General features: G+C 44.1%; 1 protein-coding gene across 3 annotated transcripts; it reads left to right on the forward strand.

The window, feature by feature from the left end:
- Window positions 1–25,179, forward strand: LOC111252528 (uncharacterized). Of its 3 annotated transcripts, XR_002674260.2 has the most exons (19): window positions 1–848; window positions 5,624–6,687; window positions 7,321–7,527; window positions 7,772–7,865; window positions 8,139–8,514; window positions 8,813–9,625; window positions 10,391–10,615; window positions 12,789–13,168; window positions 13,500–13,727; window positions 13,873–14,291; window positions 14,514–15,075; window positions 15,255–16,167; window positions 16,582–16,764; window positions 17,182–17,320; window positions 17,534–18,008; window positions 19,505–20,263; window positions 20,492–20,569; window positions 20,794–21,949; window positions 22,852–25,179. XR_002674260.2 is itself a non-coding variant. In XM_022810613.2 (18 exons), exons 1-18 carry the CDS (start codon window positions 759–761, stop codon window positions 20,896–20,898), a joined length of 7,110 nt encoding a protein of 2,369 aa, XP_022666348.1. In that variant the 5' UTR covers window positions 1–758; the 3' UTR covers window positions 20,899–25,179. The 3 variants fall into 3 exon arrangements, 2 of the variants coding, with proteins under 2 accessions (XP_022666348.1, XP_086848541.1); XM_022810613.2 differs by having other exon boundaries at window positions 20,794–25,179; XM_086992415.1 differs by lacking the exon at window positions 19,505–20,263 and having other exon boundaries at window positions 20,794–25,179.
- Window positions 25,180–27,365: the final 2,186 nt, after the last annotated feature.

A 27,365-nucleotide genomic window follows, 5' to 3' on the forward strand; every position in this document is an offset into this window, starting at 1 on the left:
TGCGCCGCGGCCGCTTGGGTCATTTGATTCGTACTTGGAGGTTATAAACAGTGAAGAGCAGCTAGCTAGTCAAGCAGCCGACTCGCAGCTGTAGATTCGCAGTCCCTGTCTTGCCATCTTGACGATGTTGTCGCTGATCAAACGAAGGCGCGGATTCCGTGAAAAATCAGTGCAGAATGAAACAGATACTTTGAACGTAAAATGGGCCAGGTTTGGAACGCTCACGAGTGCTTTATCGTACGTGGGTGACTTACGTGGCTTGTTTTTGTGATACGACCGCGTTTCTGAACGTTTTCTGAGCGTTTCTGAGGGTGTTTCTTAAGCTCTGGATCATTGCTGCCATTACATAGAATTACAGTAACGTGCTCAACGTCATGCAGCAGCCCACACGGGGGCGTGATAACCCGAATGTGCAAATCGCGCAAGAGAGGAGTGTAAGGTACCTTGGATCTTGGAGCTAATAACCCAACAAAATAATGAGCAAAATTGGATTATGGTTAAATAGAGTTTCGTCTACACTTGTACGCCGTGTGCGCTTTCTAATTTAAGGCAGTGAAAAAGAAATATGCATAATTTCTAAGGCTATGGATACTCGGAATGCTCAAAAGGCTCGCTCCTACAAAGGATTACTTTTCTTGATCGAGTCGTGTTTGTGCCAGTAGTGCGGTAGCTTTATGTGTGTGTTTGTTTACAAACCACGGAACAGTGCTAGTCAGGGATAGCGGCCTCATCGGGTGTCAGGCCCGGCGCCAGATGCCATGGCCGCGGGGACCACTGCCGGAGCTCGGAGTACGAATCGCCGATGGACCGTGGCCACGGGGCCCGGTACTCTTCATCTTTTGGCCACGGTATGTTATAGTAGTATACCCGCGCGCCTCAGAGGCGGATTTAAACGCACAGACAAAATACAATTTCGTTCAGTTCCGGGGGCAAAAACGCGCGAGTCTACTAGTAGAAATGTGCCATACACTCTTGGAAGAAAAGCGCATGTAAAGACCAAACGAAACACCCGACTGATTATCTTATCTAGATCACTGATAACGTACTTTATTAATGTAAAACATTGTTATCTGCTACCAATCTATTAACAATTTATATGACTAGCCGAACTCTTCTGTGCCGGTGAGAAATTGACATGTGTTTCGAAAAACGTACACAGCACCTCTCTCTACTAATATATTTATGATGATTGTTTTCTGAAGATCAGCGCATTCTGGGAATACTGTGACAAGCCCAACAACGAGCTAACTGCCGCCGTTCTCTGTTCACATTCCCATGTGTTGAATGTGATACTAGCGTATACAATAGCGCGACGCATGATATTGACAGTGACTGACAAAGAGTAATTGTTTTGCCAAGTCTCAGACACAGATCGTATTAGACTTGTCTTTAGTGGCAAGGGACAGTAGTTGATTATTATTATTATTATATTATATTACGGGACTGTTCCCTTTCTGAGAGTTTGACAACGCTGAGGTGATATGTGGGTGTCGATTCTTCATAGACATAATATACAGACATAGTGGAACTGGGCAGTAACAATTTTTCTTCTGGTCCTCCGCGTGTGTAGAACCTTAATTTACGATGATCTGCACGCAGTCAAAGCGGAACTGACAGACAACCAACATCATTATTAGCTAATATGCTGTGCGGTCTCGTGTAATTGCTAATCAGCTATACGTAGCTCGGTAGTTATTAAGGTTACATAACTAGTAAATTAGGGCGATGCAGACGTATCTCGTTGTTTCAACCTTTTTGGAAGAGCGCCCATAGTTATTCATTCATTCACTGGTTATAAGGGATACTAAATCAACCTCGTATTGCAGAAATTCCAACTTGTATTTCTCCTTAATTCTTACTCTTTGGGCTACTTGGTCCCATTTAAGCTTCGTTGAACATTGAGGTGACTTACGAACCATACAAGCTAGGGATTAGGTGGTTGAGTCTATAGATCATATTGCAATCCGACCTTTGTATTGATGTGGGCCATTTAAGACAGCAGAGATGAGGACTAGGAACTGTAGTAACAGAGATTCAATCAGTGACGGAACAGTAGTTTTACATGTCAATAAGTCAATATTATACATCTCATACATGCATAAGGCTGTCGGCCGTCGACATCATTTATTCTGTCTATAATTAGCTTATGCGTTTAACGCCTAAGAGCGAAGGGCGTCTGATCACTTGCATTGCAGTCACAGTGTAATAGTTATCCTTGCTGGTAGGTGGGTCGATGGCGTGCATTGTCCCTACAGAATAATCTACCTGGGCAGGGTAGTTCGTTTCGTTCTATCGCTCAACAGAGTAATCGGGCCTAATTTAGCTTCGTTTAAGTTCTGCTTTATCTACTTGTTTTAGACGGCGCAATTATGCGACTTCTGTTGTTTCTTTAAGCTTTTTTTGGTAACGCAGTAAACGGTTCGTGCAAACAACTTGCCATTGACGACAAGGAAACACCGAATACGAATTCTGGTAATTTGTGCCCCCTAAATATAAAACATGGCGGTGCTTCCTAATCAAATTTTGGTAATTAAGTTTAAGCATGCAGACAAAGTATTCGGATCCGCTACATGCGTGAGTGCTGTTCAGAAGAGTCTCATTTTCCAATATTGGCTGTATTGTTTCATTATTAAAACATTTTGAGCATCGTGTTAGAACGTATGAGCTGAGCCGCATGATAAAACTCGTGTTGTGTATAGTGTTTCGTGTCGTTCAAGTGTCAGAGCGCGATCTGACCATAGCAAGTGCTAAACAAATGAATTTTGAGCTGATTCTGACGAATAGGAATGTCCACGAACTCATACATTTACTACGTTTGTTACAGGAGTTGCTAGATAAATCAATGTATAAAGAGAAATACATTCGTCGACCGTGGAGCTGGTAGTGCAGCTTATAATTATCATGCACGAAATTCTTCGAGTTCATCCTCGAAAGTCAGTCCTGCTCGATGGCAGTGGCAACTTCACGTAAACGACAACGTTTGGTATCTGACCTTTTAGATCATTACGACATTTCTTAATCAGGGTTCGATGATATCAGAAGTAGCAGCGGCTGTGCTTCGAAAATCCTTGATTTGAAATAGTTAGTCAGCTGTATCTAAGCAAGTGCAGATCGTTAAATTCAAATGAACAGAACTTTACCAATGTTGACGGCAGCGACATCTACCCACATGATACGGCGATGACAGCGCCTGTTACAGCTGTTGTACGCTTGTACAACGGTTAGAAGCGAACTGCCCACTTGCTTCGTTAAGACATTATTCGATCGCTCTTCGAAGATTCGTCTGATTTTAGCTCAAGCCATTGATTGTACTGGGCTCAGAGGTTTAGCGGATTTTTTTTCTAGCTGCGCTGGAAATGTCGCTTGTTTACTCGACGTATAAGCAGCAACTTTAGGTTGGACCGACCGATTTTTTGATAGTGGGGTAACATGATAGACGTAATCATTATGATTGTTTTTCTCATGAAAAATAGTTCGATTGCGGGCTTTTGTCCTTGATCAGTTCGTTGACTATCGTCTCCACTTCTATGTATATTCAGTTATTTAATATAAAAATTCGACCCGGAGCGTCAGTCGTGCGCATTCTGAAAGGCTTCTTGGGGACAGAAAATCTGATATTGGAAATGAGACCGGCAAACAGGTTTACGGTTCATTATTTGACACTGTTATGACTATTGAAGGTATGTATATACGGGATTCACTGATGACAAGTACCAAGATGTCGTTGTTCGTCGGTTTTTCTGTGCCCGAGAATTGAATTAAAATGTATCGATCAACATATTCTACTTGCCTAAATTTTAGAGCTTCCGTTGCATCTAGGTTTCGATCGCCGTATGGTGTAACTACCTAAGTGTGGCTGATTATGGCCTGATTATCAACCTTCAATTTCATCATCATCTATACTAACCAGAAAGGATCGTTAGAGTTGCTCGTTAGAGCAACTTTTTGGGCATCTCCCGAAAGCAATAAAAATGTGCGTGTGTGTGTGTGAACAAGGACACGCTTTGCCCCATCTTTGTTGTTATCACTGTTTCTTTTGTCACTTTTTATATCATGGTATCAAATCGTGACAGTAGTCAACAATCCGAGCCTCTCTTTTGTTAATCCCTTAGGCTCGATCCTGCGCTTCCAATTAAACATGTGTAAACTGAATGAGCGATGTTATTATCTACCCGATCCGCCGCTGAATAGTAGCAATACAGCAGCGCAGGTGACCGGCAGTATTTTTCTTGCTGGCCTATCTGTTATGGTATTCGGAAGATAAAGCTGAGCAAGTACGGAAAAAGATATTACGCCTTTATTGTGCATGGCTAACTAGAGGATCGCTGCTTTCAGCTCACCCAAACCTGGCTTTTACCTGAGTCCCTTACCAAGCTACCCTACTGATAAACGCAGCCAAAACTTGCCAGCTTTGCCCTGCGTTACCTTATATGCGTTAGCGTATTTTGCAAAGATGGTCCTACAGGGAGGCCAAGTTCCCTTCGTGCTAACGTTAGACATTAGATCTACTTCATAACTATATATCTTCGAGTCTACGCACTATCGGTCGTGTTGGTAGTTGCATTGGGGTCGTTGGTTTGTCAGCTACTATTACCACTGTGGCCACACCCCATAGCGACTACCTGGTTCTTAAGTAGGGGCTGGCAGCACGGGAGCTGGCTGATCCTACTTTACGCAGTCGAAATGAGGACGCGTCTACCTATGGGCTTCTACTGCCCTACTAACCGACCCCTTCAGATGTAAAGATTTGCTGAAGCACCGCTCAAAAGTTTGGATAGACTGGAGCCCGTTGAACCGGCGTTCAGACGCTGTCTTGCCAGTGTGGGTGCTAAATTTACTATAGGCTTAGTTAAGAATTGATGGGATAGTCGAAGAGGAAGGGGGATTATGTGAGAGAACGGTGAGCATTACCAGAGACAGGCGGGGTGATGCTTTTGGCAGTAAAGTCTTCTGAGTGCCGATCAATGACGAGCATCATTTGCTGACTATCATGGGAAAACTGGACTTTGTGTTTAGGAAACCTATAGGAAAGAGAAGTTGGAGAGGAAATGACACATTGACTAAGAAAGATGAGTGCAAATTGGCTACATTCGAGATAAGATTTTATCTTCCGTTCTTCTGGGAGTTTCTTTCCCCATTTATCGTTCCGCAGCGAATCCCAGATACAAATCTGACAAAATTACCTAATACGTAATGCGCTTAATGTGAGGTACGTGAGCATCTCTAGCAAAAGTATACGTTCTTAATGAGCATCGAATAGCAGTTTTTCTGTCATTAATACTGCCGATAGAGGTAAAACCTCACAGCTGCGGCTCGTGGTGGGGACGACTTAAAGGATTATTGCTGACTGGTGCGAAAGCAAGAGTGTTTAGAGGTCTCCGAGTTTCGAGACGTCACATGTAGCTGTACGTTGTATATGACAGTATGGCCAAATGCTTGAAATAGATTTTTTTCAGTAATTGTAAAATCATCAATCAAAACACATGTTCCGCGTCATTCCCCTCTTTGTGATATAACTGCTTTCGCATCTGTAAAGCGGTCCGTATATTCGTGACGGTTTCACGAACTTAAAAGACATCTAACACGTTCGTGTGTTTTCTGGGTCGTATTTTTCTTGATGTAGGGAAACCGCTCATCGGGAGGGTTGGGTCACTCGTTTCCAGCCGGCGTTCCGGCTGGTCCCGTCGGCGGCGGCTGGCCGGCCGCGTCCACCTCCGGCCATGCGCTCGCCGACAGGGACTCCGCGCCTGTTGCGCAGATCCCGCCTAAGTCCTCTATTTCGGATATCATCATCAAAGGCGACAACAATAACAATAATAGTAGTTCCAATAAGCATAGTTATGCCAACAGCAGCAAACAGCGGCAACAGCAGGAGACGGGACAACATCTTTCACGGCCAGAAAGTCCCTTAGGCCCGTTGCGTTTACAGAACCGCAACAGCAGCGCCAATCATTACTCTGGGCCTGCCTTTGTTGGGAACGGCCATCATCATTGCAACCATCATCAGAAGAACATTAGCATTGACGATAATATCAATCATCACAATCGGTCGAACAACCGCCACGGACGCACAAGGAGGCCTCGCAGCCAACAAGAAGTCTCATCAGGTTCTTCAGGAATTCATTTGGCAGCTAGTTCTGGTGTTGGCAAAAGGCACGGGTCGTGTGACCACCTGACTAACGTCTTGCTTACTTCTCCATCGCCACGCATAAACCAAGGCCGTAATCCTGCTTCTGTAGAACGGCGTTGTAGTGGTGGTGACGGCTGTGGGAGCAAAAACGCTGCCGCTGTTGTAGGATCTGCAGGACAGTGGCACGCGGCAGATAAAGTCGCCTCTGGTGGAGTGGATGTTAGTCCTGGAACGACTGGCTGTCGACAAAATCGAGTTGGCCACGAAAGAAGTAACGTCCAACAAAAGGAGCAACAGGTGGACGAACAGTTTGCTCCTCGACGTCGGGGCGGTCACGTCCAAACGACGAGACGGGCTGCCTCATTTGATCGATCCAGTGCGCTTGCAGCAATACAACAGCCACAGCAACAGATCTGGGAACCACAACGGGTTGGTGTGTTCCACCAACCGGACGCATCGCAAAGAGTTTCGCGACGACGAAGCGCGTACGGTCTTAGGTCGGGCTCAAGCCTTCTACAGAGGACCGAAAGGCAACAAAAGCAAAGTCAGCCGAACAGGTGAGCATGTCAAGCTATAGAGGAGTACACCTAACGTGGGCCAAGTACAAGCAGGATAAATGTCAAACTAAGAAATTATCGCCAAATGCTGTTTATCGCGTGCATTAGACGACCGTTAGCTGTAACTTCTGTTTCATTTAGATATGAACTGTCGTTCATTGAATGCTTAGAGTTTCATGCCTGAAACTTGTGTAGTTTCGTTTTCAACGATTCAATAGGTTTTGTTTAATTGTTGCTAATTGGATGATTCTTTTTACCGCCTGAGACATAGCGGTTTGTTCAAACTGTAGCGTGTCCGTCATACATGTGATACAATTGCATGTTCGACGCAAAGTGTGTTTACTTTAATGTGACATGCTTTCCAAAAAGCTTTATTCTACTATGCTAGGGATTAACTATGAGTAACTGAAGTATAGATGAGTCTTTCGATAAAATCATGTGTCGTTATTTCATAAGGCAAAACAGGATTCGTTTGCTTGTATAGCAGCCATTCAAATTCGTCTTTATAATATTAGAAATAGTCCATCTTGTGAAAGCTGCGTACATTGAAATCAGAATTTCTCTTCAACATCTGAAACTTGGCCCGCTAGTTGTAAACGACAAATGGCCGTGACAGTATATTTGCATTTTTAGGTTGTGTATGGAAGTGCCAACAGCACATTGTGCTCCCTGTGCACCTAAGCGTGAGAGCTTACGAGTACGGCTGGTCACACTGGACGCTGCAACTTCTTTGGGTCCCTCCGCTATCCCAGTAAGCCAAGGCCCAGTACCGTTTTCGACTATGACCGTCACGTTATCCGATCCTCCGCCGCCTGCAGCCCAAACGGGCGAACTCCAGAGGTAACCCTACGAGAAGTTTATCAATCGGTTTTTTAGGGTTAATGTTGGTAGCGATTTGTTGTCATATCGTTCAGAATATAGTGTGGTGCTTTGATACAATTTCTAATATGCTGGATGACAGAAGCGCAATTCACGAGTCGCGTAGCCGATATATATGACATGGCATAGGTCTCTGAGGAAAAGTAGGGGATAGGTAAAGTCATGTAAAAATTATGTCCTTTCTGTATTTACTTCCGTATTGCAGAGAACAACGCCAGTCTCCGAACCAGGTAGGCCAAACAGGTGAGACTCTACGACCACTCCAGGCTCGTCAACATGCTCAGCTCGACCATGAAACGGTAGGTGATATTGCCGTAATATTAGACACATCGAAGTTTTTCCACGCTTTTGATTACTAATAGTGACACTACGTGATGTAAGTATCAAATCAGACGTGTTATGAAATACCTATTTACCATACATGTATAGCGTTACGATAGCGATATAGCCTAATCACCCTACGAGCTTGACGAACGTCACAAGAATACAAATGGCTGTAAACATAATTTCTTATTTTCTTCTTCTTATTTTCAACCGCATCATCGTATCACTTTATTCGCTGCATAATACAGGTTGCGCTGCAATCTTCGCAGCTATTACGCGTGCGAGCAGCGGAATTCTACCGCGTCAACGGTCTGGCTGGCGCTGAACACCCCACAGGAGTGGGCACCCACTCGCGCCTCTTCAAGTCAGGCTCGATGTCTCACCTCAACAACAATAACAATTCCCCGAACATCAGCAGCGGCAACAATAACAACAACAACAAAATCGGCAACATAAGCAGCAATAGTGTTCCTATAACAAACAACAACTCTGTGCAGCACAATAATAACCCACAACAGGCACAGTTACAGCAACAGCAGCCCATGCACGGAAAGTTGGGCCAACCAGCCAGTAATCAAACGGCCGGCGCCTCGTTTGGACATCCGGACTTCAGGGCATCTTACGGTAGGACAAACTTACTGCTAATACTGCTGATGTTGCTGGGCAGGATTCCTGTTTCTAGTTGTAGTCTCTAGTATTTGGTACAACCAACTGATAATTCGAAGTATTCTCGTCTGTTTATTATACGTGATTTTATGCAAGACACGCCTACAAACCACTATGTTTAATTAACTTTAAAGTTAATAATCGTATTTGGACCCAAAACAATGTCCTAGTAGAAAAGCATAACTTGAACATCACTAAGAATATAAAAAAATAATTCGCCGTGGTCTTTTCGGTTGGGTTTTTTCCTTCTATTTAGGAATGGGTCACCACCAACGACGAGCAACGATAGGGACTGCTGGTGGTGCACTAACAGGCTCTCTGGGTCCGACGCACAGTCCGCATTACCACTCACAATTGACCGGCAGTAGGGGCGAAAGCCGCAATGAACCCGCTCCGGAGCGGCCACAGAGAACTCATTCGGAGCGTCAGCCTGCTAAGCCTATGGCTATGCCGCTGCTCGAGCGAAAACGCCAACACCAGCAACAAGCATCGCAAGCACACGCACATCTTCCGCTGTCCACACAGGCAGCAAATGGGCACCACCATGTTGGCCATGGAAGCCATGCAGGACACCATCGAATCAGCGGCCTGCACCGAAGCAACTCGAGTCTAGATCTCGAACAGCATTTTCACACGATAAGCGGGAACACAGGGGCTGTAGTTACTGGAACTGGAAGCGGTGGGAGTTTAGTTGGCGGCAACAGTCAAGCAGCAGGCGGGATGGTGGCGCAACGTAAGAGTCGAATTTCGCCTTCAACGTCCGAGAAAAATGTCAACCTATCCCTCGAAGAGTACGCGTTAGGTATGGGTACAACTGCTGGAACAACGACGACGGGCGGCCGACGAAGGGACTATGGCAGTGCGTCCTCGTTGGACGTGCTAGGCACAACCGGTGATAGCTTTTTCGCCATGCTGCGTGAGTACCGGGGCTCACATGGTCTGAACGGACCGGGGGTAGCGGCGGCAGATTCCGTTGGAAAACGTGCCTGCGCTGTGCCAGCTATCCCTCTTGATCAACGGAGCGCTGGCCCGGCCAAAATTCAGGAGTATCTTCGAGGAAAACTTACTGGTGAGTAGAAATGCGATTGACATCCACGCGTTACCGTAAACATGCTTTTCTTTATCTCAGCCGTTTTAACACATGCTGTCTATAAAAAGTGATAAAAAAGTTCCTTGCTAGTTTTAGGAAGTTGTTGCTCAACTAGAAGAGGATCACAATGTAGTAAAAATGAAAGTAAAGGAAAGAGATAAAATAAAAGCCTTTAAACGGAAAAGAGGTTTCTGTTTCATCCTTTATCAAATATATATATAGGACGGCTTGATTATTTTGGGCTGATAATAACCTAAGGTTGAAAAAACACAAAGGTTCGAAACAGCCAAAAGGTACAGAAAGACGCAAAAAGTTAAAAAAAAAGCTAATTTTTGGACGTAACGTGGACGATACAATCAACCAATTTTTTTTTCTACAACGACCTTTTATTTCAGTATGTATGCAATTTCAAAAGCCTACATGTAACAGATATAGCGTTCTGGATGATTTTTATGAATTGTTTAGGTATATGCCCTATTGGGTATATTCTTTTTGCTCTCATTAAAATCTTTTTCGGGTTTTCCAAATGCTGCATGAAAATTGGCAATCATCTTTTGCCAAAAGTGCAATTTTGTCTTCCTTCTGAAACCAAAGATAACGCGTGAGTACATGCCCGCTACGACGAAACAAGTTGGCAAAGAGTGTCCGAATTTAACCGCCCCACCTTGTGTATATATATATATGGTTCTACTACCTTATTAGTTGTCATTCGGTTCGCCAATCTTTACTATTGTCTTGTTTCAGGATCGGCTGCGCTCGCGGCGACCGCCAACTTGCACGCCGCTCCGGGAGTGACTGTAGTCAACTTGGAGCACCATGGGTCAAGTGGCGCACCGGAGTCTCAAAACCCAACTACCGCAGGCCCTTTGGACCCTCACTTGCCGGTTGCGGATAGTCCGAAGCTCCGCAGCAAGTTCCAGAGGCTGCTACTGAGCACCGGCGACAAACATACTAAATCAAAGGATAAATGTAATTTTGTTTCTTTATTTCGACGTGGGGCGTTTACTATAGAAGCAATCTTCAGCTTTTACAAAAGCTTTATTAAAAAGAGTCGGTGTTTTGCAGACGTTACTACCTTCTATAATTTTTATCACAATGTTAGCATCTAGTTTTCCTTTTCCTACAGACCTCCTACAAACTATACACAACATTCGTATTGTAGCAGGAATCCTTATCTCTAACAATAATAGATTCACAGATGTCGTATTCGAGGTAACTAGTGTTTTTCAAAGTTGAATTAGGGTTGTTCCGATATTATCTCTTGCAAAACGTGAAAAGTAGCAATCAACTCATCGATTCTCTAGTCTGGTCCTAAAATAGTCAGGGCAGTTTCCCTAGTATGTACGTCCCTGTGTAGACGGAGTCTTCTGACGAGCTGTTTACGATCGAACCGCTCAACTAGTTCGGATCGTTGAACAATGGTTATTGTGAAAATAAGTAACAGCTTTCGATCTGGCAAAGGCTAGCTTGATTTTTTGAGCAGGTACAAACCTGAGCAATTGATCAATCTGGAAATTCTTATATCGATAGGTTTGACAACATTGCTTCTATGTGAACAATTTTGTGTGTGTGTGTGTTCATGTGTGTTGTGTATTTCAGTCATTTTAGCGTGGAGCATGTTACATTTATTGTAGCCATGGATTTAAATACAGCTCCTTAAAATTTTCGAATATTCACAGCAAAGAAATAGGCAAAGCGTTGTACTCTGGGACCGCTCAGAGCGAAACAGTCGAAGCCCAGATATGTGCTTTCTATGTGGAGCGATTCAACAATGCGCCTAAAACGGCATTCACTAAATCGCGCCTGATTTTTTTCCTGTCAAAAAGCTTTTATTCTGGACGTCACTTGCATAAGATAGACATTTGCTTACATAGTACATGGTATTCGATAGGAGCTGCATAGAATAGCGGACTCCATATGGTCAACTGAATCTCTTAAAGTTCCAAACACCAACTCTATTAAACCACTATTTAATTACTATTCGTATGGGTTTGACGTAATCAACAAGACATATCTTCAGTGCCTACCCTATTGCCGGATTACAGTCGCCCCAGTTCCATCCTTCAGATCCTGAAAATGTGTCTTGAGAAAACGGTATATAGGTCAGATCTATCGGGAAATCATAGGCAACTCTCTATAATCTTACGTCGGGTAGACAGTCGAGAGGAAGCCGTCTTCCAGGGCGGAGGGCGCAGTGTCGGTGGCGGGTTCGGCATTTGGCAGACTGGCCTGTCAGTCTGATGTTGTATGGCCGACTGCCACTGGCTCCTTGTATCATTGTTATACTTTGGTAGCCCTTTTCGTTCCGCCTTGTGCCGACTGAATTGTAGTGGTCACTTTTTGGAATGCATGTTTTTTATATATTGCAAGCACAATCAACTCTGTTCACGAATGATCTGCGGTTATGATAGGTGTTTTGCTGGTGCGACCAGCCAAGCTCGTCGTGAATTTGATTGGTGTCGCTGACATCTTTCCTGATAGCAAGAGTAATGAAGAACTGTTGAATAATGAAGATGTGCTGATGCAGATTAGGAGAGAAACCATACGAATGCGGAGTGACTGCCGGCAAAATTCGCATTAATCGAAAGTCGGTGTCAACTACCGATTCACGATCAACCGGTTATGTCCTGATTAATTTTAACCTGTAGGTTGCTGGAAGACTAGATGTAACCTTAGGCCCTCAGGTGCTTGAGTGTGCCAAAACTGTTCATTCTGGGTACGTTCTGCTAAAGATACAGGATTCGAAATAGTATCATCACAAATCAAAATGGAACAACAGAGAACTGGAAACGGCCGATGGTCCTGGCTTGTTCACCGAATTCTAATAGGCCGCGAGGGACTGGGCGATCTCGTTATGCGGGTCCTTGCTGTGGGCTCCCAACAGCAACAGCAGCATCAGCCACAACAGCAACAAAGTGTGTCTTCTACTTGGTTCGACACAGTATAACAGCTTTACAGCACCGTAACGTTGTAGCACATGCATTGGTCTATAGGTTTCTTGTCCCGTATCCTACACATGAAAACTTATAAGAAGTACGCTTTTACTGTCTCGTGGCTAAGGAACGGCGCAGAAAATTAACGTTGTCTTTTCACATTACCGTTTTTCATTTTCGGTCTACATTCGCTCGTTGTTTTACAACAGCAAAAGATAGCGGCGGAAGCTATTCGATGTCTACGCCGTCGGGGGGTTCCGAGCCATCCGGTGCTCCGCCTGGAAATGCCCCCGGAGCAGGATCAGCCAGCTCGAAAAAGAAGCTCGTCAAGGCGGCGAAGAGTGAGGACTGGTCGAATCGGGAAGATGAAACCGCAGCTGGTGGCGCACCTGGTTCTGCCCAACAGGGCTGCAGTGGAGCCCAATCTGCAGCTCTGGATAGTGCACGCCTTGAAGACAGATTACGGAAAAAGCTATTTGCCCATTACGACTGTCAGAGCCTTACGGCAAACTTGACGTTGGCGTCACGCTTGCGAAACGTATTAGCTAAACGTCGAAATACCACAACAGGCGCGAGTGCAGCGAGTCAGGTGTGTATCAAATGGCAACTTATCGGCCATCACAGGTGAAGTGAAGACTCGAGAACGTAAGAGGGATAACACAGTGTGTAGTTTAATTGAATATCATCACTAGCTTATTTGTGGGTTTCAACAACATGCGAACATTGCCTGTATTTTAAGAATCTATATTCATCAAGAACAAGTGGTTTCATGAGACTTCAGGTGGCGACAGAGTCGGGGGCATATTAGTGAAACCTGTAGCTTCAAATTAGCACAGCGACAATATTGTTGAGATCAGTATTCGTGATTTGGATCTTTGTCTGTGCTACTGATAATGGCCTTCAATTTGTGCCAATTTTAGTTGGGAGATAACTGCGAAGGCAGAGACGGTGACGCAGGCGATGGACGATTCAACGAGCTCGTCCAAAGCTGTCCGTTCTTCCGAAACGAACTTGGCGGCGAAGAGGAACGCCAACTAGCTCTAAATCGTTTCACCGCTAATCGGCACAAGAGTCTTCAAATGACCGATCGAGATTACCGAGCATCTGCTCACATTGAGGCTCCCTACAAGACCTCCACCCTCAGACAGGTAAGCTGTTTTATGTTCAATCAATTTTCACGAATCATGAAAAAAAATATTTATTTCAATTATTACTACACCAGGTAATTTTCGTTTAGTATTGGATTTAATGATAGTTTCATATACCTTTTCAACACTGCTTTCCCGTTCCCAGGTTCTCAGCAATAATAGCAGTCTCAGTTCTTCAGCTGATAGCGGTGCGGGCGGATCAAGTGCAGCTTCAACGTCACTACCGCTATCATCATGCACGCAAATGGTACATAAGCCAATGTCGGCATGCGGCCTGTCGGTGTTAGAAAGCAGCGGTGGGGCAGCCAAATGGAAGTTTCGTCCCTGTCCTTACGAAGTACCGTCGTCAATTATTGAGGGCGTAGATCATGGCGCGACGTTTTATCGGACGTTTTTTGAGAACGAAGATCACCAAAACTGGCTAGGTATTGATGAGGAGCTTGGACCGATCGCGATATCGATCAAGAAGGAACGTGTGGGCTCGACTCCGCTGCCCACTGCCTTGACGAGCGAAGGTGGCCGACCTCAGGACCACGCAAACCACCATCACCACAACAGCTATAGGTAAGAGCAGTGCAGCTGCTCGAGGTGTAAGTGAACACATGTGCTCATTGGCGGATTGATATGGGCTGGAAAAACGTGAAAGCTGGCAAGGACAGCTGTGGTTGATCTTCTATGAACTGCACGAAGTAAGCATGTGTCATTACAAAATTGAATGACACCGATCACAGTCCCATAATTTCTATGCCCCAACTAATGCACAGTTGTATTTGTTCTTTACTGCAGACTAATCATCCGAACATCTGGGCTAAACGATCTTCGAGGCACGATCCTCGAAGACGCCATTCCTGGTCTTTGGTCCGGCTCCTCATCGGGATCGTCTTCACGGAAAGGCCGAGAAGGTGCCACTCTGGCCAGAGAGGTCATTGAGTTTGTGGCGCCCGAAATTCAGCTTTCATGTCTTCGCTTAGCAATGCCAGCCGTCGAGCAGCAACTCTTAAAGCTCGACGAGCAAAAACTAAACAACACATACAAGGTTGGCGTCCTGTATTGCAAAGCTAGCCAAAGCACCGAGGAGGAGATGTACAACAATGAGATTGCTGGCCCCGCCTTTGATGAGTTCCTGGATGTCCTGGGTCGCAAGATCAATTTGAAGGACTTTGCCGGATATAAAGGCGGGCTCGACTGTAAAACCGACACGACGGGAACACAGTCCGTATATAATACGTTCGAAGACTGCGAGGTAATGTTCCATGTTAGTACATTGTTGCCGTATACACCAGCGAACCGACAGCAAATTCTTCGTAAACGGCACATTGGGAACGACATTGTTACGATCGTCTTCCAGGTACACACTAACTTGTTCATTTTTAAGATTGCATCTCTTGTTCATATTGTTGTCAGTAGTACAAATAAATCAAAACAACCGTTGAATCTTATTGCATTACGGCTTTCGCTCTTGCCCATTCTCTCGTTATTTCTGTGAAGCAAACCTATAATCTGTGTTCATCCGATTTGATACTGCAGGAACCTGGTTCGCTACCATTCACCCCGAAGAATATTCGCTCACGATTCCAGCACGTGTTTATCGTCGTTCGCGCACAGAACCCGTGCACCGAACACACTCGTTACAAGGTGGCAATCACTCGTTCGAGAGACATCGTCGCATTTGGGCCTCCACTGCCGGAGGGAGCCACCTTTGAGCGTGATATCAAATTCACCAACTGGTTACTCGCCAAGGTCATCAACGCTGAGAACGCGGCTCATCGGTCGCACAAGTTCGCGACGATGGCCCAACGGACCCGGCAGGAATGTATCCGTGATCTGGCGACCCACTCTGTGCTGCAGACATCTCTAACTGAAGGTTCGAACGGTCGATTTTCACTTCTCAACTCGTTTGGTGGTCGAAGTTCGAAGAAGGACAAGACCAGCCACATGATAGCGCAACGCCTTAGCCAACTCAATCATGGCGGTTGTTACGTGCCGGACCGCTGTGTACGTGAAGCGATCAGTTGGCAGGTGCAGGTCGAAGACTGTGGGGCTGGGGGCGTTCTTATTGACGCACATTTGGCAATTTCCGCTGAAAGTATCGCGGTCGTTGAGGCAAGTACGGGGCAGGTGGTGTTCGGAGCGCCGACCTCCACCGTTCTTGGCTTCTCATCGGCGCCGGGAACCGTGCGTATCTTCTACCATCAGGGCGAGAGTCTACTGGTAAAGGTGAGAGACCGTGATCTGCCGCCAACAGTGATCACTAGCAGCAGCAGCAGCGGCGGGGGCGGTAGTAGTAGTGTGGGTAGGATGGCTGGTGGTGCGTGGGAATTGGATGAAATTCGGGAAATTTGCAGTCGACTTGAAGATGTGTCGGGAGCGAGAGAAACTGTTAAACTCGTTATTGAGCGGAACGCTCATGGACAGCTCGGTTTTCACGTCAACTATGAGGGTAAGCAAACCACAGAGCAGTAGTTCAGAGTGTCAGTCGTTTGGTCTCAGAATGGACGGTGTTAGCGGAGATTTATTATATGGATAGAGATGGACTCCAGGCTATTGCCAAGAAATGTACTGATTATCACTTTGAATGTGCTTCGTACTCTCAATGCATAACAGTTGAAATTTAGGGACTCAAGGCCAGTGTGACTGATAGTGCTGTTATGTGCTCTCAAACGCTCCCTCCGTATGTCAACGGCCTTATATATTGAACAAATTGAAAAGGTGTGAATTAATCAACTTTCGATCTTTGTTCATGCGATATTTTGGTTGCTGATTACTATATCTTAGCGCCAGATGACTTCGGCGTATTCCCATTATTGTATGTTATTAATGGCCTTATGTATTTATCTTCATATATATTGTAAAGGCATTGTACAAGAGGTTGAAAAGAATGGAAATGCGTACGCCGCTGGGCTTCGCCCGGGTGCGCGGCTTGTAGAAGCATGTCACATAGCAGTGGCTACCCTCACCTATGATCAGCTTGTCGATGTGCTGAAAACCTCTACTGTGGTTACTGTGACCATAGTATTGCCCTACACGCAACGAGACAGTGAGTAAAACATGGTGCTGTTTGTTCCTCACTTCTTGAAAATGTCTTCTTATGGATTATAAATGAAGAAATGAATAAATGGAGAAAAATCCAAGTCTAGAGATGTTTACCTAGGTCTTCTTCCACTGTTAACTTATTACCAAATAATTAGACATTTATAATGCTAAAATCAATCAGCTATCAATCACATACAAAGTTTGTAGTTGCGACCAGTCCTAAAAATGTTCGCATATCCGTTATGTGCTCGTATGTTCACAGGCAGCTTTCTGTCTGTTCTTGATGATTTTATAACAGTGGGTGAAACATTGCATGGGTCTATCGCCGCATCGGCGACTTACTGCTTTACGGTTTGGGAATATAACCTAACGCTCAGGTTAATGTAGGGTTCACTTGCGTTTTACTGAATGGTGTTCCCAGGTAATCAGTATAACATTGCGAGGCGAGGATGCGGCCAACACAATTGTTCGTATCTTGAGCAAACAGTCGGTGAATACGAAAGCAGAATGGCGTTTCAGCAACGAAGTGTATCGGAGAACGCATTTTCAGCCGTTATGAGGTATGCCTTCATCATAAACATTTCCCAAAAGATGTGATAAATCGTTAGAGGGAAAGGGGATCTTCTTATCACATGATTTGCATTGTTATAATCTTACAATGTTCGATAAGTGTTGCAGTTCGCTCGGTTTTTGACTCGGTAGACTGACTGATATCGCTTTCAAACCCACACAGTTTTTTACGAAGTCTTTTTACGAATTGGCACTATTTGCAGATACCAACAGACACCGCCGCCTCTACCGCTCCGCTCAAACAGTGCCAATCTTGTTGGTGGTACCCGATGCGAGCAGTCATCAGTTGCCGCGGGCCTACTAAACGCCTCGAGCGGATCAGCCCCTTTGCCGACTGGCTCGGGCGTCGGCGGCCACGATCAAACGAAGCCGATTGCCACATCGACCGCGAGTCTTGGACAGTTAGGGGGGGGCGGCCAGATGCTGGCCGCCCCCGGACATCAGCTCAACTATCCAATCCGGATGTCGGCATCTGCCCAGCAGATCTGGCCGACGAACAACGCGACTTCTGTACATGAGATGGTGACAGCGGTACACCCGACCCCTGCCCACTCGCAGTCATCTTCGACCGAGGGCAAATCTAGCCCCTTGGAGCGCCGCACGACCCTTGCCACAGTGAACGCGCACAGTTTTCAGCAACAGCAGCATTCATTCTTGAATCCGGCGGCGGAACCGCAGGTAAGAACAGACGAATGTGGAAGTTTATGGAAGGCAACTTTTCAAAGTGAAAGCTGAAAACTTACGAAAGCCTAAATATTAGGAAGGAACATTGAATTTAGATTCTAACAGAAACGGCAAGAAAAATCTGAGAAAATGTAAATGGATACTTAAATTAAAAATAAATAAATAAAACAAGTAAATAAATAGATACAAATAGTTTCTTCTTTCGAAGCCAATTGCACAGTACTACAGCCGTGTGTCGTTAATTGGTTCTCTACTTCACGTATCGATCAGTATTTCGTGGCGCCGCCTTTCCAGATCTAAATGCCCCCATGGACATGCTTCTAAGGCACTTTTTCGCCCTCTCAGCCTTGAGTGGATACCGTTTCCACACTTTTTTTTTCATGGTGACCTAGAACATGCATTCCTTGTTGTTTCTTAAGCAGTGCTTATACGACTTTGCAGATATTCTTTCTAGAATTGAGGTCCGCTGAATTGGCACGCCACGATAACACCTGGACATCACTGGCAACGAGCTCTGTCGTCGGGCGTCCCAGTGTGCATAAAAAGGGTGGTTGCTGTTAGGAAACCGAGCGCCTTTGCCAAAATTCGTATCAGTTGCTTACCAACGGCCGCCAACACGATCCATGATAAACGTTCTTTCCCGAGACTCGTTTGAGGAGTAGGATTTTTGCTAGTTCTTTAGAGTTTGATTTTTAACCTGGTTTGCGAATGAGAGTGGACTTGAGCATTCAACTGAGCTTTCTTGACCAGGCGAATTATGCAGACACGCCTCTTTCGAAAACTACAAGCGAAGGATATTGTAAATAACTTAACATTTCTTTCAAAGTTCGTAAATAACTAAATAGTTTTTCCCTTTCTCTTAGGTCCCTGTTGCCAATTTTAAGCAAGAACATGATAGGTTTTCTGTTAGTTTCGCGGAAAAGTTGGCGACTGCATGAAACGTTTTAATTGTGTCGTATTATATACACATATTTCAACGAAGCTGTTTTTTCCTCTTCAATTACATCTGCTACTCTTCCCATTGTTCGACACTTCACTTCGAGAAGCATGCGGAATCTCCGAAACAATCAAACCGTCTCGTTGTTCAGTCGCATTCGGTAGTGAGATAGAACGGGCCGGTGGTACAAATCATAGCGAGATACAAACGCTGAAGTTGTCAGGCCGGCTATCATAGCGTTGGTCAGAAGTTTGTCAAAAAAATTATTTTTCGATGCCTTTGTCCACATCGAAGGATCACTGTAAAGTAGAGCAACAACGCCAAAAATATACGGGCTAGTGCTGCGCAACGGGCCTCATTGAATCTATTTACCGGCTGTGTATACAGTGTATATATGTACACTTAATGTTCAGTATGATAGAGTGGTTTTATATATTTGTGAAATAGGAAATCAACCGTGAATGCAGTCTTCCATACACTATGAGTTTTTTAAGGGTATTATATATGTAAGGTTTTACTTCACGCCATCACGCTCCCAACTCTCACATTTTAGGTGGCTCCTTGTGGCTTAAGCTTATCGGGCCAGTCAGCAGTATCTTGCGGGGAGGACGAACGACAAAGTCCGTGTAGCAGCGTTGGAGGCGCGTCCAGCGGAGCGTCGTCACGTCTTGGCGGTTGCATCAACATTGTTACCGTACCTGCGTCTCCGGCGAAGGTCCAGCTTCGTTCGCATCACGGCCAGTCGCACGTCAGCGGGCCTAGTTCGCAGCACAGCATTTCACCAGTCTCGCAGGTTTCGCACATGGCCGACGGTTCGTCATCGGCCAGCAACAGCAACTGCAATACGCTAGACAAAGAATGGCGACGCCTATCCATTGAGGCATTGACAGGAGGCAATGGCAGTGGGGGGCTTGATCGCGATAGTCTTGACAACAGCAAAGAGCTTCAGCAATTGCAGCAGGGTTTAATGGGCTCCCACCACCACCATCACCACCACCACCACCATCACGACAACGACGTTGCAACGATGGCTACCGCTAGTGGCATAGGGCACGAGGCGGGTTCTCGAGGTGGCATAAGCGGCAGCAGCGTTGGTGCTATAGGCTGTGGTAGTGGGCCGATGCACGCTACCAGTTTACATGCATTGCACGGAATGCACGCCGGCTCGGGTCGCCTTAGCCAGGCATCAAGTTATGCGCCGTCGCTGCACTCAGCGCAGTCGACGCATTCGAGCATGAGCCGAGGGTCTGGCGACAGGGATCGAATTAGCCAACCGACACAGAGTGAAGATCCTCACGAACTCGCCCTGAAGGTAGTTGCAGTAAAAGTGATGGGGGATATAAATTGAAGTCAGGCCCAAACCTTTGTGACTGGCCAGAAAGCGGATGGTTGCGGTAGAGAATCATCCAGTATATCCTGATTCCAAAGACAGTGTGTCTAATTATGTGTCATGTCGAATGACTGGGGTTGGTAAAAACTTAAAAGACGAAAAAAGTGCGGTAGTAAATGTAAACTTTTTTGCGTTTAACCTGGATTTCAGGTGGCGGAGCTGACAAACCATTTGGCACAGGAGCAATGCGAAAAGGCCATGTTGGAACGTCAATTGCGCGAAATTCAGGTATGAACACCTGCAGTTGAACTATAAATATCGCTGTTTTGTTCTGATCCGACGAATCTTGTTTACTTTGTTGAACTCAGATGGTTTGTGCAAAAAGATAATTTTTACCAATTTTTCGAAGTCGAATTGTACTTACATAGTAGTATTTCCTTGATCCACTATCGTTATTAACACTTTGTAATTGTTTTCATTAATGATTTCTCGCCACGACCTCGGACGGGCAGGAAGAGAACGATCGGCTGAAGCGCGAAAAGAACGATGCGCAAAGTCAACTGAAAAAAATCACGTCGTGGTGGCATTCCGGTCAGCCGCCCCAGCAGCACCCCTGAGTAGACTAGTCCGGTTGATCCCGACCACGATAACTGGGCATGACAGCAGCTGCAGCAACAACAATCACAGCAACTGAACGGCAACAAAGCCCAGAAAAGGAGCATACATGTGACAATGCCGATGTCGCCGCACATGTATTGCATCGGTATACATAGCAGAGCATGCCCCACAGCGATCCAATGGAGTATACAGTAACAACCGGAAGTACAAATATTAACTTCGACACGGCGACGCGGTAACCACTTGATCTTTGTGTGTGTTGTCTCATGGGTAATCAAGCATCTATCTACAAACGTTTTCACCAAACACCAACGGCGGGATCACGGATTGATAGGACGATAAACGAAGCGGCCCAAGCTTGTATATGTGCCTGCCTGAAATCGTCAGTGTTGGACGCTGTATGCATTGGCTAGACCTTACCAGCCGTGCATGAGTGTAACGACACGTAAGGGAGAAGTATAGTACAGGGCCCTAAACTTAAAATTGAACTGATCTAAAAAGTACTTCTAAAAGAAGCAGAGTACATTTTCCGTACCATAGTCCGCACAACAAGTGTACCTCTACCCTGTGTTCTTACTGAAACAAAAATCCACATAGGCAGTCTCCTCGGCACGCTTCTTTGCCCTGACCATCTGAACACTGGCATTATAACATGTACAGGCGAATTCCAACACGTTAACGATACAGAACACGAAACGGTGATACTAGCATTGAAACATTATATATATATATATATATTGGTCCGCTGCCAGAGCTGCAGACTGCCACCGAAGCTGTGCATCATATCCGTGACGATCCCAATGGGCAGTTTGGAGAAGCGGTGGATAATTGATGAACGGAAAGGTTTACATAAATTTAAACGTTAACCTATTTTTAGAAACGTTTACGTCCATTGTGATTCGCTGGCCTTTATTGTTGACGCCGTAGAGATGTCTGTGACAGATGTTTGCATCGAATTGCGGAACGTAATAGATTGACGAAACGAAAAGATCTAAACATTTAGGTGTATTACACGTTCCCAACGAGGAAAATGAATAAACACCATTTTCAGTAAGTACTGGGACATCTTTCGATCCACACGCTCGTCCAGACAGTGAAGTTGTCGTGATTGATCCAAATCATTATTAATACTATTGTACATATCGTAATTGAATTAAAAACGTGTAGAAACATGTATTGGCTAGATACACAACCAGGCTAAACTAACGGATTTCCATTCGCTGTAAAATGTTAGTAAATACACAATGTTGATGCTATAGATTAAGATAATAGTGTTAACCTGTGCAACATAGTGTGATTGCAAATTTTCCCCGTTTCCCGTCACAGATTGTTGTTGCTCCGCTGATGCTTTCTGCACGATGTAATAGTAAATAGGCAATCGAATCCTAATGAGGTTCCTCACACGTTTTTCCGTAACACTTTCTCTCGGCGTTGAAAATAGTAATCATAACAGTAGCAAACAAGCCGATTTGACAGCGAGAGCACGTGGCTAGAGATCTATCGCATCGCGACCGTCCAGCCAGTGTTAGCAAAAACGATACATTCTTTGGGAGTATTTCTTCAACCAGATCCTATCCAGAGAAGCTGTTATCTGTTATTGTATATCATTTAAACGTAGGGTGCCAATAGGAGCGGCACTTGTGCGATCGTAAATGGATGACGTATGGTACCCGACATACCTTTTATAAGGTAAAACTGTCGCAAAGTTGCGTGCAGTTCTGGTCAATAGTGTACAGCTTTGTGGAATTGTCTACGGATACAAACAATAGATGACAGCTTGTTTTTTTTTTTGCTTTAAACGTGGCAAGGTAACACGACGTATCATGCTTTTGAAATACTTCGTTAATCCGTTTCCTCCGTTAGAGTGCGCATATAAACAAAAGCGCAACAACACAATAACTAAAATGCTACGATGTCAAATCGTAATGGTCGTTTGTTTCTCCTGATTGCAGCTGACGGAAACTGGTCACGGCTGTGATGTTTGCCACCTATAAAAGTTCATACTGTTGTTTTTCTTGTCGGCGAGCAATGGCGTGTGTCATCTAGTGGCAATGCGACAACGTCTACTATGAAGCGAATTGGCCTAGTTAATCGATGGCCTAGTTAGAAGATCTTCTATTGGGTGAATAATATCGAGCGGCGGATGGGGCGTGATCGTAGAATGTGTTCGTTGTTTAACGAAATGTATATGGTGACATACGAGTGAAGGGGGGTACAATGTATCGATAGCCATTAACGACGATTCGATCCTGCTATAGTAGGTTGTTGCTGTGGATGTTTGTTGTTACACGAGGTCTTAGAAGGTCGTAATGGTGTTGACATTAAGAAAATACTAAGTAAACGTACACGTAACTATAGTGTGAAAACACGTGTACACTGTACATGTCTGTAACGTTCTATATATAAACTTAGACACTATTATATGCCACGACTAAATGTTGACTATCTAGTATATATTAGGTTTTATGATTAATAATGTCATTACTATTTTTACTGTACTATGATGTTGTACAAAGCACCGTTGATAGGGACGAGCACTCGCCAACGCGAAGTTACCGCGGCTCCCCGCGTGATTCTTTTGAGCTCGTCCTCAACAAAACGTGACTCTAAACCATGATGAAATCACCCTTCAACACCGAATACCGAAAAACGTGTCACCTTAGCCCAAGACGACCGCGATAACCACCAGAAAGAGGTGCACCAAAATGCCCTGTAGTGAGTGGATGACCGTCAAATTGTATATGCAATGTACGTTACCTGGATCAACAGAGGACCTGTCGGTATATGAATCTATATAAGCGTAGACAAAAGATGATGGCGCTCATTGATCGGCGTGTATCATTTACCAAAAGGGACTAGAACAACTGTTTTAGTTTACCATTAACGACAAAATTGTTCACGTAACCCTCCTGTAGCTTCGTTCATTGTGATGTTGTGGCTTTTAATTACTTAATTATAGCACTATATGTATATATATGTAACGGATGAGGTGGTATGTTCACGGTACAAAGGTGCTAGGTAGATTGCCTTTGTCAATGCCCCCTTTTCACTTTTTGTCGTCGTGATCGCATCGATGAGACGAAACTGCGATGGGGCCAACAACGTCAACTTGAAATGAAATTATATATCTCGTGTTGCGAGCGCATATGAGTGAGAAGTCGTTGAAAACAATAATAACAATGGTAATAGTCGATAATATTGCTACTGGTATAATAACTATTAGTGGGAGATTTCGTAATCTCCTTAATGTTAAATTATTGTTTTATAAATACGTAACTATTGAACGTCTTCACGTTTGAACTACGCCTCTTGACGTCAGTAATCGATGAGTAACAAATGACTGCTTCAAACTACATAGATATATAATATCTTGAATCATCCGTCTTCGTGTAGACCTTTCCTTGTTGCCGCACGGAGAAGCAGTAGCGGAGAAAAGAGTATTGATCCTCTGAGAAACGTGGAACTTTCCATATCGATTGTACGTGGAATTCCTGCCACGTAGAAGTTAGCGTTTCTCCATTTCTATCATCATCATCATCATTGTTATTATAATGACGTTCGCAGCAGCAATGTTTGTACGATTATTAAGCGTAGTATATATATATATATATATATGAGGAACTCGTATGTAATCAAAAACTATTATTAGTACGTGCAACTATTATATACAATTGTGTAACTTGTATATTTTACTATGCCTATCAAGAGCAAGCATAGCCACATTAACATACACGCATTGCTTGTCTCTACAATGCACCCGTGTCAGTGCCCACATGTATATATATTATATATACATATAATATATATATAAACTCATAGACATTAGCTACATATAAATTCATGTTTCCGTCAGCCACCTGTCACCAGCACAACGTTTCGTCCAGTTCACCAGTGTCTCTCTTGGTTAATTGAAACCAAGAGAGACTTTCTCCTTATTCGATTTACCGAACCCCTGAAAACGACAGCGCCTAGCGTGGCAAAAAAAAAAGCGCTGGAGAAATTTGCAAAAAAATGTGTAGCATTACATTCGAAAATAGAGTTCGTTCCTGCAGTGATAGGACGAAGAAGTTGGTGGATATCACTCTAGGCCAGCGTGCGAACGTACGACCCATTGAGCCGTCCTGCTGCTATACAACAGTGCTATGCAACCTGCTGCTATGCTACAGTAACTGTATAATGATATCCCTGAGGCTCACATCTAGCATGCGTGGATATTTGTGAAACAAACTGTAACCGTCAAACTAAATAAATAAAAAAAAAAATCAATTCACTTCATTCTATTCAAACGTATCCTTCTCGTCTACAATATGCCATGGCAACGCATGGACGACCGTACAACAAAATATACATCGTATTGGGGCATAATTGTACGCCTTTTTGCTGTTCGTGATACAATATTCGGATGCAACTGTAGTTGTTGTTCCGTTACCGATAGTCTTTTCCGCCATAACTAGCCTTAATGCAACAAGGATTGTATCCATCGGTATACTTTTTCGGCCGCCCAATGATAGTAACTCGGCAAAACACAGAAGTGACGAGCAGGTTCGTTGGCCATGTGACGTTCAGGATGAACTTGCTACTGGGAACGAGGCAAAGCAAACGCTGGTCACTTTTTATGGCCTGCATACCTATGCTACGTTCCTTATTGGACCCTCATACGAAATTCTTAGCGTATGTATGTTTCGGCACGAGTCTATATCGTTACTAATCTCTATTAGAAGACGGTCCTCCTTCGTATCATCATAGTTTGGTGTGGGTAGTCCATGTGGAGTTAGATGCAAATTCTCTTTTGGTTGTTGGCAAGCCACTTGCTAGGAAACACATGTTTACCACGTATACAGATATGCACAAACCCATAGAGAAGCAAAGATATTACCGATAATCCACAAAAATGGCAACAGCTGGAACGGAAGGAGACTGCAAACAAATACACTGTCACGCGATTCAGCCAGTACAAGGTATACAAATTATAATTGTAGTAGTGTCAAAGACATATATATATATATATATAATATAAAAATAATGTTACTATATTAAGATAACAAGGGTGTGACGACGGTGACAAATCGATGGGAGGAAGACGAAAATAATCTTAATAACTAATTTTAATTATTAAATTTTTACTGAAGTGAGGTGAGATGATTATATTATCAGAAAGGTATATATACATAGATGTAATAAGTATATATAAAACTGTATTAATTACATATGATGATGTACAGAGAAAAGAAAGACAAGACTGTCAAAAAGTGTGTATCACCATATCATAACACAAAATAGATATATATGATGTGAAAATGAGGCACAAAACCACGTGTAGCGCAGAAAACTGCTGCCCATGGACAAGACGTAGTCTCTTGGGCACCAAGCCAGAGCTAGAAAGGCTGAAAGAGCGAGCAACCGTAGTGTGAAAGTAGGAGTCAAGCGGAAACAGACAGACGATTAATTACGCTTTTTTGGGGAAAAAATACAACGAAAAACAAAGAAGCTGTCCCGGCCAGAAAACGTGAGATAGGTAGACCCGGGTTTCCTAACTGATGACTGTGCTCAGGCCGAATCAATAGCGAATTAACATATTTACGCTCCTAAAGTGGCATAAATACCAGTTACCAGATATGCGTCGAAGTAAAGTGGCAGAAGAAAATTGTAAGAAAAAAAGACACGTTTTTTTCATTGACTGACGGATTATCGCCAGCCATCGTAAACAACATAGCCATAGATAACTTTGATATGATCATGCAGGTTCAGGCAGGCAAGGTCATGATAATCAGAACTGAGACAGCAACAAACTTATTACGGACTATATGAATGCAGCACGAGTTTACGACAAAAAACGCAACCAAATCATAATATACGATTCCTCAGAAAGTAGCTGACTATTTGCGCAAACCGCACATCTCGCCTCGCCAATTATTTTAGGTGTTTGCCGTACTTACGTTCAACTCAATTTTTTTTAGTCAGACGTTTGCCATTAAACGTCCCGCGGCATATCGTATATGTGCCATGTGAATAGAATGTACATTTCGAAACAAACATGGCGGTATATAGCTTGTTTGACGGGATGATTGACACCTCGGCGCGATTTGTTATCGCGTCGTAATGGCCGTGTACACACATTACGGTGTCTTGTCTGTATCCGCTTTACTACTGCATGTAATCTCCAACAGAGTTTGCGGTAACCCATTGTTTAAAACGATTTTCCTTACTCGAGATTCAAACACTTGGTCAACAAATAAAAAAGAAACCCACTAAATTCGTGCGGAATACATCGCAGTTATCCACCAATAGAATAAATATACTCGTGATAGAATATTTTTGGGGTCGCTCCTCTCTCCATCACATCCAGAAGCTAAATATATATATATATATATATATATATATATATATATGTATATATATATATATATAGTAAATAGCCAAAGTCATCTTACTATTATAATTTTTACATAATATTTAACACACATAT

Source organism: Varroa destructor, unplaced genomic scaffold, assembly GCF_002443255.2.
Source record: "Varroa destructor unplaced genomic scaffold, Vdes_3.0 BEIS01000006.1, whole genome shotgun sequence".
In the NCBI taxonomy this organism is placed as follows: Eukaryota; Metazoa; Arthropoda; class Arachnida; order Mesostigmata; family Varroidae; genus Varroa; species Varroa destructor.

What these genes read in the sequence shown, in the direction of transcription:
- LOC111252528 (XM_022810613.2), top strand. Translation starts at nt 759, where the DNA reads ATGGCCGCGGGGACCACTGCCGGAGCTCGGAGTACGAATCGCCGATGG. An exon ending in CTCAGCTCGACCATGAAACG is followed by an intron (nt 7,866 to 8,138) that starts GTAGGTGATATT and finishes TGCATAATACAG; the next exon opens with GTTGCGCTGCAATCTTCGCA. An exon ending in AGACCTCCACCCTCAGACAG is followed by an intron (nt 13,728 to 13,872) that starts GTAAGCTGTTTT and finishes TCCCGTTCCCAG; the next exon opens with GTTCTCAGCAATAATAGCAG.